General features: G+C 37.4%; 2 protein-coding genes and 2 pseudogenes across 3 annotated transcripts; 3 read left to right on the forward strand and 1 right to left on the reverse strand.

Annotated features, from left to right (window-relative positions):
* The first annotated feature begins 307 nt into the window (after positions 1-307).
* Positions 308-7,549, forward strand: LOC18598269 (P-loop containing nucleoside triphosphate hydrolases superfamily protein). Its single transcript, XM_018122316.2, has 23 exons — positions 308-571; positions 688-817; positions 932-1,090; positions 1,203-1,552; positions 1,642-1,780; positions 1,883-1,980; positions 2,063-2,219; positions 2,795-2,864; positions 2,987-3,063; positions 3,346-3,399; positions 3,518-3,598; positions 3,674-3,785; positions 3,872-3,958; positions 4,166-4,341; positions 4,489-4,650; positions 4,746-4,853; positions 5,132-5,290; positions 5,357-5,440; positions 5,516-5,721; positions 5,809-5,910; positions 6,191-6,300; positions 6,700-6,851; positions 7,015-7,549. Exons 1-23 carry the CDS (start codon positions 513-515, stop codon positions 7,210-7,212), a joined length of 3,030 nt encoding a protein of 1,009 aa, XP_017977805.2. The 5' UTR covers positions 308-512; the 3' UTR covers positions 7,213-7,549.
* A 344-nt stretch (positions 7,550-7,893) lies between these two features.
* On the forward strand, positions 7,894-11,145 carry LOC18598270 (pentatricopeptide repeat-containing protein CRR2, chloroplastic pseudogene; annotated as a pseudogene). The gene is made up of 2 exons (XR_016026401.1): positions 7,894-9,995; positions 11,007-11,145. The product of XR_016026401.1 is annotated as a pentatricopeptide repeat-containing protein CRR2, chloroplastic pseudogene (transcript).
* Positions 11,010-11,597, forward strand: LOC108662331 (germin-like protein 9-3). The gene has a single exon (XM_018122444.2). It carries the CDS (start codon positions 11,010-11,012, stop codon positions 11,595-11,597), a length of 588 nt encoding a protein of 195 aa, XP_017977933.2.
* A 491-nt stretch (positions 11,598-12,088) lies between these two features.
* On the reverse strand, positions 12,089-14,102 carry LOC108662330 (beta-fructofuranosidase, insoluble isoenzyme 1-like; annotated as a pseudogene).
* Positions 14,103-14,400: the final 298 nt, after the last annotated feature.

Here is a 14,400-nt window from a genome sequence, read left to right on the forward strand (position 1 = left end):
TGCCACTTGTTAAGATGTGATTTGTCTCACTAGTAAATTTTAAACATGCATCTGACTATCAGTCTCAAAATTTAGCCCACCCAAAAATGCTGGACCAACCCATCAAATTATATTGGGCTAAGTCCAGTCCAGGTTGGAACTATACCAACCCTAAGTTCAAAATCAACTAGGCTTAATTGGGGATTTTGCGTAATTCATAAGGGCAATCCAGTCCAATCAACATAAAGCAATCTAGACCGTCCGATTAACATCCCAAAAACGTAACCGTTTGATGTAACACCCTCTAGCCCGAGCGCCTCCTCTCAAAAATTTCAAATCTTATTCGAAAGCCCGCTCTCTCTTCAGATTTCATTTCACCATAAACCAGACCCTAAAAGGGAAAGAAGAAAAAAGAAGGAAAGAAGCAAAAATTCAAAAAGCGGATCTAACAGTAACAGAACAACAAACAAAGAGAAAGAAAAGAAGAATCAAACATAGGTTCGTGCGATTCTCCTTCCCTTCGACGATTGAAAATGTCGGGGCGCCATGAAAAAGAGAAAGGCGTCAACGTTCAAGTCCTCCTCCGTTGCAGGTTTCGTTTCTAACTCTCCTTTTGGCTCAGGGTTTCCTAGATCCACTGATTTCATAGATTTTTAATTTTTGTTGTTGTTGCTGTTGTTGTTTCGGTGAAAAAATAAAATTTTATAGGCCGTTTAGCGAAGAGGAGTTAAGGAACAATGCGCCGCAAGTGGTGACGTGTAATGAGTACGTAAGAGAAGTCGCCGTTTCTCAGAACATCGCCGGCAAACATATCGATAGAGTTTTCACTTTCGATAAGGTTTTCTGTTTTCTTTCTTTTTTTTTGTGATTATTGCTCTTTAATTAATTCTTATTATCGGATTTGTTTGATACTGTAAATGTTGAGTTTGTTAATGATTTTTAATTTAATCAGGTATTTGGGCCTTCAGCTCAACAAAAAGATCTATATGAACAAGCAGTGGTTCCAATTGTGAATGAAGTTTTGGAAGGTTTTAATTGTACTATTTTTGCTTATGGTCAAACTGGTACGGGAAAAACTTACACTATGGAAGGTGAATGCAAAAGGGCAAAGGTATATAGATTTGATTGTCAGTAATTTTCGCTTGCATTCGTTTTTAAATCATCTCCTTTGTGTAACCAACTAATTATAATTTGTTTACTTTTATGCTCAAAAAATGTGACAGACGGGCCCTAATGGCGAATTGCCAGCAGAGGCAGGAGTCATACCAAGAGCTGTTAAACAGATATTTGACACATTGGAGAGTCAGAATGCGGAGTACAGTGTGAAGGTTACGTTTTTGGAACTGTATAATGAAGAGATTACTGATTTGCTTGCACCTGAAGAAATTTCAAAAGTTGCTTTGGAGGAGAAACAGAAGAAGCAGTTGCCGCTTATGGAAGATGGAAAAGGTGGAGTTCTTGTCAGAGGATTAGAGGAAGAAATTGTTACAAGTGCTAGTGAGATATTTACTTTGCTTGAAAGAGGGTCTGCTAAGCGTCGTACTGCTGAAACTTTGTTGAATAAGCAGTCGAGGTAATGGTTCTTTTGTCTGCTCCATATGTTTGAGTAAAGTTAAGGTTTTTCCCCCTTTCGGTTGATCCGAAAAATGTGGTTTATTTCAGTCGATCGCATTCTCTATTTTCTATTACAATTCATATTAAGGAAGCTACACCAGAAGGTGAAGAACTAATAAAGTGTGGGAAGCTGAATTTGGTTGATTTAGCTGGCTCAGAAAATATATCTCGCTCTGGTGCTAGGGATGTATGTATTTCTTGCATATTTGTTAATCAATTTGAGAGTTGAAACCAGATTTAGCTTTTAATTGAAAATAATTAATTGTTTGTTTGATGTTGATATTTACAGGGTCGTGCAAGAGAAGCTGGTGAAATTAATAAAAGTTTACTTACTTTAGGACGAGTTATAAATGCCCTTGTGGAGCATCTTGGGCATATTCCATACAGGTTTTAGTCGCTTTTTTGAGTTGCTTGATACCTATATTCCTTTCATGTTCAATTCTAATTATTTAGTTTAATTGGAATTTAGGGATAGCAAGCTTACTCGGTTACTTCGTGATTCACTTGGGGGAAGAACAAAGACTTGCATTATAGCCACAGTTTCTCCTGCTGTCCATTGTCTGGAGGAGACTCTAAGTACACTGGATTATGCACACAGGGCAAAGAATATAAAAAATAAGCCTGAGGTTTGATGTACACATGAACAAGTCAATTTCTTTCCTATGTCTCCCTTTTGATTGGATTTCTTTCAGTTTTTCCTTAAACAATATCTAGACGCATGATAAAATATACAGTTAACTTGAAAATGAATGCCTGCCATAGCTTCTACCAACTATGCAGGAAATGCAGTGACTTGCAAGTCTCAAAGTGACTTGTTTGTTTAGAGTGAAATTTTTTAAATGAATCTTTATCTTTCTTGAACCTGATGTATGATTCATGCTGCCCATAGTACTCTGAATTTTCTCTGAGTTTTATGCATTGAATTTGATGTGTTATCTTTACACTTAGTGCTTTTTAATGAAGTACAGTGGGTTAAAGATTCCAGTGAAGGAAAGTAATCATTGTGTATTATATGTTGAATGTCTAGTTTAATATAAATTGAGAGGGTGCAACATTTTTGCTACACCAATATCCACTTGTCATTTCTTGTCCTGCTGTGCAATATGTTGATATCTTAGTACGCTTAATGGCTAGTTATATCATACTGTTATTTGAAAATGAGGAAAGGTTTAACAAGTAACTTATTGATCAATTTATGTAGGTTAACCAAAAAATGATGAAATCAACTCTTATAAAGGACCTCTATGGTGAAATTGAACGGCTAAAGGCAGGTAAGATAATTTTTTATTGGAGGGGTTGTCAAAAAAAATAACAATATTGGCCAATATAATATTCCTTATATAAACTATGTTGATTAATATACATTGCTTTTTTTATGTTTCCATTTGTTCAGAGGTGTATGCTGCTCGTGAGAAAAATGGTGTTTATATTCCAAAGGAGCGATATTACCAGGAGGAGAGTGAAAGGAAGGTGGGGTTTATGGATCATACTTCCCCCCCTTAGTCGTAGGGTGTATGTTTATGCCTATATAGAATGGTTTTACTCTTTCCTTATGTTTCTTGATGTTCATTTCTTAGATGTGATGATGCTTCGCTACTGTTGGAAACTGCAGCTGTGTTTGTCTATTCTTTTAATATGATTTTTTTTCCTTATATAAGTATAACTGAAGCCCATTGATTAAGTACCCAGATTGCTAGGTGATACTGAATTTTTTTTTATTTATTGTTATGTGTTTGTTTGGAATTTGTGTAGGCAATGGCTGATCAGATTGAACAAATTGGGGTCCTTCTTGAAACCCATCAGAAGGTTAGCTTTTGCTATGGTGTCATTTTTAATTGGTTGGAATCATGAGATGCTTGCTGTCTTTGTTTGATTTATATGGCTTATAAGTTGCTGTCTTTTGTTTGGTTTGTTAATTAAACAGCAACTTGAGGAATTGCAAGATAAATATGTTGCCCAAGTTCAACAGTGCTCTGATTTGAGTGGAAAACTTGAGACGACTGAGGTGAACTTTGTTGAGTTTTTTATCTGATCCTTTTATATTATGGTTTGATGCTAATTACTTTGGTGGAAAATGCAGAAAAACTTGAATGAAACCAGCAAATTGCTTGCCAACTCTGAAGAAGAATTGAAGAAGTGTCACTATGTGTTGAGGGAGAAAGAATTTATCATATCTGAACAGAAAAAAGCAGGTACACATCAACATATACTCACTTGAATTTGAGATTATATTAATATTTATTGTGTGCTGACATTATTTTTGAATGGTCTAAAATAGAAAATGCTCTAGCACATCAAGCTTGTGTTTTAAGGTCTGACTTGGAGAAAGCTCTTAAGGATAATGCTTCATTGTTCCTAAAAATTGGTTTGTGTTCAATTTAGACTCTGTTTTATTGAGGTGTTTTGCTAGTTGCTATTTGCTATTTGTCTTTGATATTCTATTCATTTTTTTAATTTTTTTGCTTTTTTTTCTATTCACTTTTTGCTAAAAAATCAAAAAGAAAAAACTAAAGCATCAACCATATGGAGCCTTAGTTATTGCATACTAACCATATGATGTTTTACTTTATAGGAAGGGAAGACAAACTGAATGCTGATAATAGAGTAGTGGTTAACAACTTTCAATTAGAACTAGCCCAACAAATTGGTTCTCTTTGCAACCTGGTGGCCTCGTCAGTGTCTAGGCAAAGTGAACACCTTCAGAGTGTTGAGAAACTCTGTCATTCTTTTATGACTATACATGATAAGGTATTGAATGGTTTTTAGTATTCAGGGTGGGTTCACCCTTGAACTGAGCTCCTGTGTTACATTTTTGTCATTGTGGTAGTTCTTGTTTTGTGTTGGAGTTCATTTATTAACAACGGCTGAACTTGTATTCATAAATCTTGCATTTAGGCAATCTTGGATATGAAGAAAAAGGTGACTGCTGCAAGGGCGTTGCATGTTTCCCACATGGAGGCAGTCCAAAATGTTGTGCGATTGCACAAGGCTAGCTCCAATGCTGCCTTAGAGGAAATTTCAACTCTGGCTTTTTCGAATGTACATTCTATTGAAGAGGTAGGTGCTGATATTTTGAATTTGGTTGTGTTTTATTAAAATTATTTGGAGTTTTGCTCATTTTAATTGTCTCTTGTTTATGAACTATGGATCAGTTCCTTTTGTCTGAGGCCAGCAAAGCAGCTTCAATGTTTGATGATCTTCAAGGTACTCTTGCAACTCATCAGGGAGAAATGGCTCTTTTTGCAAGGGAACTAAGACAGGTTTGTGCTCCAATTTTCAATTTGATCATAGTATCCTCGCCTCTCTCTTTCTCTCTTTTGAATTTTTCTTTTTCTTTTTTTCCCTTTTAGAGCATAGCATTGAATGACATGCATTTATTCTGCAATGAAATTTTTTCCCCCAAATTATGTTTACTTGTACTATTAATATTTGGATAATTTCCTGTAGATAGGTTACATTGGTAGATTTCTTCTTTTACTTTATATTAATTTCCATTTCATTGATTTACTTAATATTTCTGTCCCCTTTTGATTAACAGAGATTCCATGTTAGTATCGAGCAAACAAAGGACATTTCTGATTACACTAATGGAATTCTTGATAAGCTTTCGGAAGAGGCTCTGAGGGTTCAGAATCATGCAGTCCAAGCTGATGAACTTCAAATGAAGAGCATTGTTAGCTTTCAGAAGGCTTATGAGGTATAATACACATATTCCTGCCCAAAGATGTTGAAATTTCTTACTCATCAAGCATGCATCATGCAGGAGCAATCAAAATCTGATGCAGAGAAGCTTATTGCTGATATGACAAATCTTGTGTATAGCCATGTTCGTCGGCAGAAAGAGCTGGTTTGTCCATTCTCTATTTGTTATCCTTGTTTCCCTTACTCTTTGTTGAAGACTAATTGATGCTTTCTCTTGCAGGTGGATGAAAGGCTTGTAAATATTAGAGAAAGTGTTGTTGCAAGCAAAACATTCTTGGATGGACATGTTTCCTCCATGGAGTGTATTACAACAGATGCAAAACGCAAATGGCAAGAATTTGCTATGCAAGCAGAGAATGAGGCTAAAGACAGTGCTGATTACTCAGCTGCCAAACATTGTCGTATGGAGGCACTCCTACAGCAATGGTAAATTTTGCCGTGTTAGTATTCTGGATCCATTTCTCCTGTTTTGCTTTTTTGACCTGTCCTTTTTCTCTTTATCTTTTACTTCAGTGTGTCTACTGCTGAATCTGCGTTCAAGCATTGCAAACATACTCAGGAATCGGTGAATGAGATGGGTAGTAAACATGTTTCAGATATAACATCACTCATCAGGTTGGTGGTAAACATCTTCTGTGGAATTCTGCTTTTTTGCCATTGTAAATAGATTCCGTTGTAAATTTTTTCTCTAATGTTAACAATAAATTCTACCTAGAGCTAATGCTGAAAGTTTTTTTCTTTTTTATTACTATTATGTTGGAAGACCAGTGCACTAATAGTTAATATTGCATTTCCACTTCCAGAGGCTATTACCAAGACAATCATATGTTGGATTCGTCTGTTTCTGTAGTATTTTGTGGGTTTCCTGAAGTAAACTTCAAAATGTTTCTTGTAGGAACGCTTCTGATGCCAATGAGCAGCATGATGCTGAGGTTGATAGTACAAGGGTTGCAGCTGAGCAAGATGGTCTGAAGAATATTGAGGATACCATATACTACATTGATAGTAAGTTATTTTTCCTTTCCTTTCCTTCTAGAGTGAGTTAATGTTTGGTGCTAAATGTTGGTCCAAATATTTAAAATTAGTTTTAAAGCATCACTCCTTGAAAGGGGCACAGTGATCATTTAATTGATTCTATGGTATGGAGGAAGTTCTAGCATGTAAATATAGAATGTTCAATGGAGAAAAGGTGGAGATATATATAAGTTGCAATGAGTCTCCATGTCCCATGAAAAGAAAAAAAGGGACAAAAAATAGAAAATAACTCAGTTGCTCATATTCATGAAGATGCCAGACAATAGAATGGTTAATCATCTCTTTAAATGCACATAAACATCTACCGTTGCTTGCAAAAGTTAGCTCTGGAATCCTATCATGAGTATATTTTCATGGAATTGTGAACAGGTGTGTCAGAGCAGGAACAAGGAATTACGTCTGGAATCTTGGACACTGTTAAAGCTCATGGTAAAAGCCTGGAGACATTCCAGGATGATCATTCAAGTCAAGCTACATCCATCAGGCAGAGAGCAGAAGAAACATTCCAGCAGAGATACTTGGTATGTTATGCTGCTTTTGACTTGTTCCGAGAGTGAGACTCTATTAACTAAAACATAGGATGGCTTGTCATAAATATTAAGTGAGGAAATTTGCATTTCGTTATACGGGGTCTGGAAAATTTACTCGATTCGACCTTGTGCGTTGTTGTAAATAATGTTACAGGATTACGAGGCAAGTGGGACGACTCCAACAAGAAGCGAACAAGACGTTCTGAGCAAGGGGAGTATAGAATCACTACGAGCCATGCCAATGGAAGCCCTGGTTGAGGAATTTCGTGAAAACAATTCATACGAATCATTTGAGCCAAAGGAATTAAAGGCGTCACTAATACCACGGTCACCCCTTTCTCAAATCAACTAATACTGGTGGCCTTGCTCCCTTCATATGTTCTTGTGCAAATTATATTTGTATCTGTATCATTAGTGTAAACTGTTATTATCGTCTTTGGGAGATTGTAAGGATGCAGCGGCTGGCGGTGGAAGGCGTATTGCATGTCTCAGGATGGATTTAGTAGGAATAATCCTTTCTCAGGATTTATAATCTTTAGCTTGGATGGAGGAGTGTAAATTGAGCCAAAACCCCTCAGTTTAGGGTTTAAGTTTTATTCATAATTCTTGGGACATTGCTTTTTCTTGAGCAGCTTTGTAATGTATGCCCTTTTTTGTCTACTCGAAAGTGAAATTTCAACTTCTTTGAACCATTTGTTAGCACGGCCTCACGGGCTTAAATCTTCTCTGCTTCTCTTTATATTTTTGTCAAATATTTCAGCATTCCCCCATTCAAATCAATTCAAGCCGCTTGCTATCTTTACCTCATAATTCAATTACCATATCATTGCAAGGCAGTCAGCAGTTTAACTGTTATTGACCTTAAACGAGATGGGACAATATTTTCAAGTGAAATTTTTTACCTGTGCCTTCCCTAGATTTTTTTTTTTTTATAAAATAAAGTTAAGTGTTCAAGGTTTTTAATTTTGATAAAATAATATTAAAATACTAGGACGTTGTTACTCACTTGTCTAAATTATCGAGTAGACTACATTGGAAAAATAATTTGTCAAAAAGTTGCTGGGAATCAGTAGTATGGAGAAAGTTATAAGTTGAAAGGAAGCTGCCTTAACCGTTGTTGCATGCTTGATGTTTCCTCGTACAATATTTGCTCCAACAGAAATACCGTTTAGGAGCCGTTAGGGAGTTAGCTTCTAAAGTACTCCTGCTTCCCTCGCGCCAATCCCATGTTAAGGCTCACGAAGATCCAGTCCTTGCTTATCTCGAACCAAGAAAGATTTCGCCTTCTATCTATTTCTACACTTGCAGCGATTGCAGATGCTCAAGAAACATCCCCTAAACTCCAAACCCATATGCAAAACCCACTAGAATCTCATTCTTCGCTCCGTGTAGACCCGAAATTTTTTATCTCTGCTTTGTTAAACTGCAAAAACATCTTTGAAATAAAACACGTTCATGCCCAAGTAGTTGCCAATGGATTATTAAATAACCTATTTGTTACAAACAAACTCCTTTACATATATCTTCAGTACGGGGCTTTAGGTGAAGCTTATGCTTTTTTTGATGGAATGAGAGAAAGGGACCCATTTTCTTGGAGTGTCATGGTTGGTGGGTTTGCTAAAGCTGGTGACTTTGTTAATTGTTTTAGGACTTTTAGGGAGCTCATTAGGTGTGGTGTTCAGCCTGATAATTATACTTTGCCTTTTGTTTTGAGGGTTTGTAGGGACGGGATGGACTTGTTAATGGGTAGTTTAGTTCATGGTGTTGTTCTGAAATCTGGGTTGTGTTTGGATCACTTTGTTTCTTCTGCTCTTGTTGACATGTATGCAAAATGCAGGGTCATGGAGGATGCTCGTAGGTTGTTTGATAATATGCCAAACAAGGACCTTGTAATCTGGACTGTTATGATAGGGGGGTATGCTGAGTGTGGGAATGCTAAGGAATCGTTGGTTTTGTTTGAATGGATGAGAGAGGAAGGTGTTGTTCCGGATAAGATTAATATTGTGACTGTAGCTAATGCTTGCGCGAAGTTGGGTGCTATGCATAAGGCTAGACTTATTCATGATTATGTTTGCAGAATGAGTTTTAGTTTGGATGTGGTATTGGGTACTGCAATGATTGATATGTATGCCAAGTGTGGGAGTGTTGATTGCGGGAGGGAAATCTTTGATAGGATGCAAGAGAAGAATGTAATTTCATGGAGTGCGATGATTGCTGCTTATGGATACCATGGGCAAGGCAGGAAAGCACTTGATTTATTTCCTATGATGTTGAGTAGTGGGATAATGCCAAATAGGATAACTTTTGTTTCTCTGTTTTATGCTTGTAGTCATGCTGGCTTGGTTGACGAGGGTCTTCAGCTTTTTAACATGATGTGGGACGAATATGCTGTGAGACCAGATGTGAAGCATTATACTTGCATGATTGATCTCTTGGGCCGTGCCGGGAGACTTGATGAGGCCTTGAACCTAATTGAGAACATGACAATTGAGAAGGATGAAGGGCTATGGGGTGCTATGCTTGCGGCATGTAGAATCCATAAACACGTAGAGTTGGCAGAAAGGGCTGCAAAGTCTCTTCTTGAACTACAGCCTCAGAATCCAGGGCACTATGTGTTACTCTCCAACATTTATGCAAATGCTGGTAGGTGGGAAGATATGGCAAAAATCAGAAACCTAATGACCAAAAGGAGTTTGAAAAAGATTCCTGGTTGGACCTGGATTGAGGTGGATAACAAGATTTATCAATTTAGTGTGGGGGACAAGTCTCATCCTCTGTCTAAGGAGATTCATGGATTGCTGAAGAGTATGAGTGAGAAATTGGAGTTAGCTGGTTACATACCAGATACAAACTTTGTGTTACATGATGTTGATGAGGAAGTTAAAGTTGGAATCTTGTATACGCATAGTGAAAAATTGGCTATTGCATTTGGTCTTATTGCCACCCCTAAGGGAACTCCCATCAGGATTACAAAGAATCTTAGAGTTTGTGGTGACTGCCACACATTTATTAAGTTTGTGTCAGCTATTACAAAGAGGTTGATTATCGTACGAGATGCAAATCGATTTCACCACTTCAACGAGGGGGTTTGTTCATGTGGGGACTACTGGTAATTGGCTTACTTGGTATTGGCAGGTTAGTTTTCCCCTTTTCTATGTATTACTAAAGCATCAGATGATATTTTTTTGGATTCTTTATTCTTAAATGTATAACATGCATAGTTTTCCCCTGTTCCATGTATTTCTAAAGCACCGTATGATATTTTTTTGGATTCTTTAATCTTTAAATGTATACATGCATCTGGTTTTGAATACGGAACTTTTGCAGTCTCGAGGCCATTTGGCTTGTAGTTTATAATGATGACTTGATTCATTGGACAAGGACAAATAATTCTGGTAAATTCCACTTGGATTATACCCTGTTTTGCATTTAAATCTTTTTAAAAAGAAAAATTTCCCTAGAAATATAAGCTACAATTTTCTTCAACTTACGTTTTTCAATGATGGTTCAATTCCTTTCTATCTGTTTGATCAGACAAACAGTGACGAAATATCTTAGGCTATATTTAATGTTATTTTCCTCCTAACTAATTGGGAGTACTACATAATTTAAAATAATTGACTTGACTATATCATTTTTTTCCCAACATTCTTTTCATTTACGACATTTGTAAATCAAAAGTTCGGCATCCATGTCTTATTTGATTGTCTTAATAGACAGCAGCATATTCTTTAATGGGTGTTTAACAGACATCCCTATGTATATTAATTAACGGTGTCCTGATGTATATGGAATGCCTTAAACTTGGACAAATTAACATGTAACATTTGATCATTTGGTGATAAGTCCAAGAAATAACATGAAAGACAAAAATGCATTGTTATTTCTTTTATAGTTGCCGGCCAATTGCAAATGGTGGAGAATTCTTGTCAAATTGCTACCAAGGTTCTGGTTCTCCTCTAATATACATTCTTGCATGCACAACATGAGTATACATACACAATCCTCAATCAGCTTTGCTTTTACCTTCATCCATGTAATTATGATATCATCTAAAATTGTATAGTTATGCTGCATAACCTCAACCTTCACCATGGGAATTGTATACGCATTCATACCCTCATTTTGGTACTGATGATTTCCCAGGTGATGTATTCTACTGAGACAGACCTTACGGTTGACTCTGTTTTGCCACCAAATTTCACCACTGCTGGTGCAAACTTCTTCACTTATACTGCCTTACGTGTCCTGATCGGGGCTGATCTACCTACAGCTTTTGAGATTCTGAAAGTTAGCGAGGCTGAATTTCCTGCCTTAAAGGGTCAGGGCATTTCTTATGCTATGCTGCAGTTCCCTTCAGTCTCCTTAAATCCTGTTCACAGCCATCCTCATGCTGCTGAGCTTCTTTTTCTTTTCATAGGCTCTCTAGAAGTGGGCTTTGTTGATGAGAAAAATGTGTTACATATTCGGACACTTCAAGCGGGAGATCTGTTTATCTTCCCTAAGGGGGTTGTTCACTATCAATATAACTATGGGCAGGACCCTGCTTTTGCGATTTCTGCCTTAGGTAGTGCAAATGCTGGAACCATAAGTCTTCCCAGGTCTGTTTTTTCAACTAACATCAGGGATGATATCATTGCCAAGTCTTTTAAGATTGATGTATCAACTGTTCAGAAGATGAAGGCCTCTATTACACCCAAGGGCAAAGGCACAGTGAAAGAACCTTTTCTTAGGTAGATTTTCGTTGTTAAATGGATTGGACTTGATGTGCTTGCAAGTGGTGTCTATGTATTCAGGGAGATTAGTTTCATCGGTGTGCTTAAAATGCTGGCTCAGGTGTATTATGGGCAACCGCAAAAAATGCTTTCTCGGTGATGTTGTTCAACTAAAACAAGCTATTAATCAAGTAAGAGCAAGGGGAGAATATAATTCTACTCCTGCTCGTGGATCCATTACTTTTCCCTTGGTGCAAAATCAAATTTGTTTCATTCTCTTGTACATGGAGCGCATTACTACAGATTTGCAAGCTTGTTTTCCCCTGATTTTTCCCATGTAAGTTGTCGGCTACTCTTAATGAAGTTTTTAAAACCATGAATTCTCACATTGTGATGAACTGCTTGACATGAATATCATGGTTCCAAGTTTTCAAGTCATCAGGTGTTTGTATTTTGAGTTAGTTACTTATTTGTTACTTGAACTGCCGCAAAATGTACAAATTGGCACATGTATGATTTGCACCTCAACTTTTAAATTATAAATTATGTTAATCTAAATTCTGACATTGTTAAGGTTATATATAAATGCTACAAATTCTAAGGTCAAGCCTGTTTGAATGAAATAGGAGTTTCCCCAGTCCCCTTCAATTGTTCATCTGTTTAGGTCTCTTCATGCTCCAGGCATCGACATTTTGTAAAGTGATAGTTTCAGTTCCATTGTTGAATGCAAACACATGAGCCTGACCAAAACCTGCTAGTGTTGGACATGCACTTGATGAGATGCATGTTTCCTTCCAGCTGCAAAGCTCTCTCCCACAGAGTGATCATCTGCCCAAAAAAAAAAAAAAACAAAACAGAACATACAAACAAACGTATAATAGTGTGATAAGCAAATAGATAAGAAGAGATGAAGAGGGCGAGATCTAGAAGTAGAGAGTTAAGCCATATATAGCATACCAAATTCCTGAGAGAAAACTTCTTATTAGATAAATCTACATCTACAAAGCCATCAAATGTTGGCTTATAAACTCTCTTCGTCAAAGCGGAGCTGCCACAAGGAAATCAAATTAAAATGAGGCCAGAAATATTTATAATGGAGGAATGAAACTCAAATTGTGGTCTTTGTAGGGAAAGGTAGACAGACCGTCATGCATCAGAGCACATGAGAACAACATGTTTGTTTTGAGCTTTGAATATCCTGAAGAAAACTGGGGTAAATTCTTCAAGCTTTTCTGAAGCCAATGCCAAAAGTCCAAATGGACCAATTACAACACCAACTTTTGATTTCTTGTTGTAACAAAGGTCTTGGGGATCTTTCCAACTAGGATCGAGTGGCTCAGCTTTGTCCAAGTTAGGTAATCAGCCTGTGAAGATCATCAACTAGGGAGAAGAGAGTTAATTTGTAAGAGGGTCTTTAGCCAATACAAATTATGAAGCAAACCTGGGAGCCACTTATTCCTTTGATTTCCATATGTTCTCCCGGTTTAAACTGTGTATTCCTTATTTGGACTCTTTTTCCCCTTAGGGTCTCTATCTCTTCAACAGGCCATTGCACCAATTGCTTTCCACTGGGATCAAGCTAAACTGTCCTTGGAATTAACTGAGATAATGCCATTAAAATCCATCATTCTAATTTCTAACTACAGCTATCCCTTAGAGATTGGCAAAAGACTTTGATTGAATATAAGGTACATGAATAGCATCCCATCCTCTTTTAACATCATCCATCTCGGAATACCAGCCCAACCCTACAGAGTCCTCCTGCTTTTTGCAGGATCAAAGAATGTCTTTGAAGCATGGAAATTCCCATAATCAGATCTAAGCCCAGCCCAACCATCAACTTGGTCCTTGTCAGGAACGTACTTTTCCTGATTTGGGTAATCAGTCCCAAGTGTGTAGTGCTCATATCTTGTGGGATGGAAGCTCACCTTCAAAACATGCTTCACATCTTTCCCTTGTACAGATGTGTCCAAGCCCTTTTTACCAGGCTTTGAAACAGGATAAAAATCTGGACATTTCCAGTATTAGGTGCAGAATGTAAAGGGGGTTGGGCCTTGGTCCACTTCTTGAAATCCTTGCTCTTGAGCAAGTAGGCTATACCTGTACGATCACTTTTACTTCCTACCAGGAGATTCCAGTACCCATTTGCCTGCCAAGCTGTGGTAGCGTCACGAAAGTCTCTGGCATTCATGCCTTTATCAGCAACCATGATCGAGTTTCCACTAGGCTTGTTCCATTTACGTAGATAAGGATCTGATGCATTCTCTGGGACAGCATAGTTTTGTACCTCGTTATTTCTGAGGTCAATTCCTGTGTAAAAAAGTACAGGTTTATAGCCTGGAAGAATGGTGGCTAACCCTGACCAAAAGCCCTTAATATCGAAGGGCGCTGTAGGAGTGATGGCTAATTCAAGTGATTGCCAATTCAGCAAATCTTTGGACACTGAATGGGCCCAAACAATGTTGCCGCACACTGCTGCTTTGGGATTGTATTGGTAGAACAAATGGCACAATCCTTTGTAATACATGGGCCCTGTTTGATAAAACATATCGTGAGAGTAATTGCATGGAAAACGTAAATAAAAGAAACTAAGAAAGTACATAAATTGGACAAACGATAGGCGACGAGTATCCTTACCATTAGGACCTGTCGTAGATTTTTTTTTTTGATGGTTTGTTTAAACGTCCCCAAGGGGAAAACCAATACAAAGAAAGAAACGAGAAGTTAGTGACAATGTTCACTTTGTAACTAATGTCCATAAAAGTAAACACTCCATAGTTAACGGCAGCGCTTACAAAGTTGCATAAAATAGACTATTCTTTCTT

Source organism: Theobroma cacao, chromosome 5, assembly GCF_053813885.1.
Source record: "Theobroma cacao isolate CCN51 chromosome 5, ASM5381388v1, whole genome shotgun sequence".
Lineage (NCBI taxonomy): Eukaryota > Viridiplantae > Streptophyta > Magnoliopsida > Malvales > Malvaceae > Theobroma > Theobroma cacao.

What these genes read in the sequence shown, in the direction of transcription:
- LOC18598269 (XM_018122316.2), top strand. Translation starts at nt 513, where the DNA reads ATGTCGGGGCGCCATGAAAAAGAGAAAGGCGTCAACGTTCAAGTCCTC. An exon ending in CAAGTCCTCCTCCGTTGCAG is followed by an intron (nt 572 to 687) that starts GTTTCGTTTCTA and finishes AAAATTTTATAG; the next exon opens with GCCGTTTAGCGAAGAGGAGT. An exon ending in ATATAAAAAATAAGCCTGAG is followed by an intron (nt 2,220 to 2,794) that starts GTTTGATGTACA and finishes CAATTTATGTAG; the next exon opens with GTTAACCAAAAAATGATGAA.
- LOC108662331 (XM_018122444.2), top strand. Translation starts at nt 11,010, where the DNA reads ATGTATTCTACTGAGACAGACCTTACGGTTGACTCTGTTTTGCCACCA.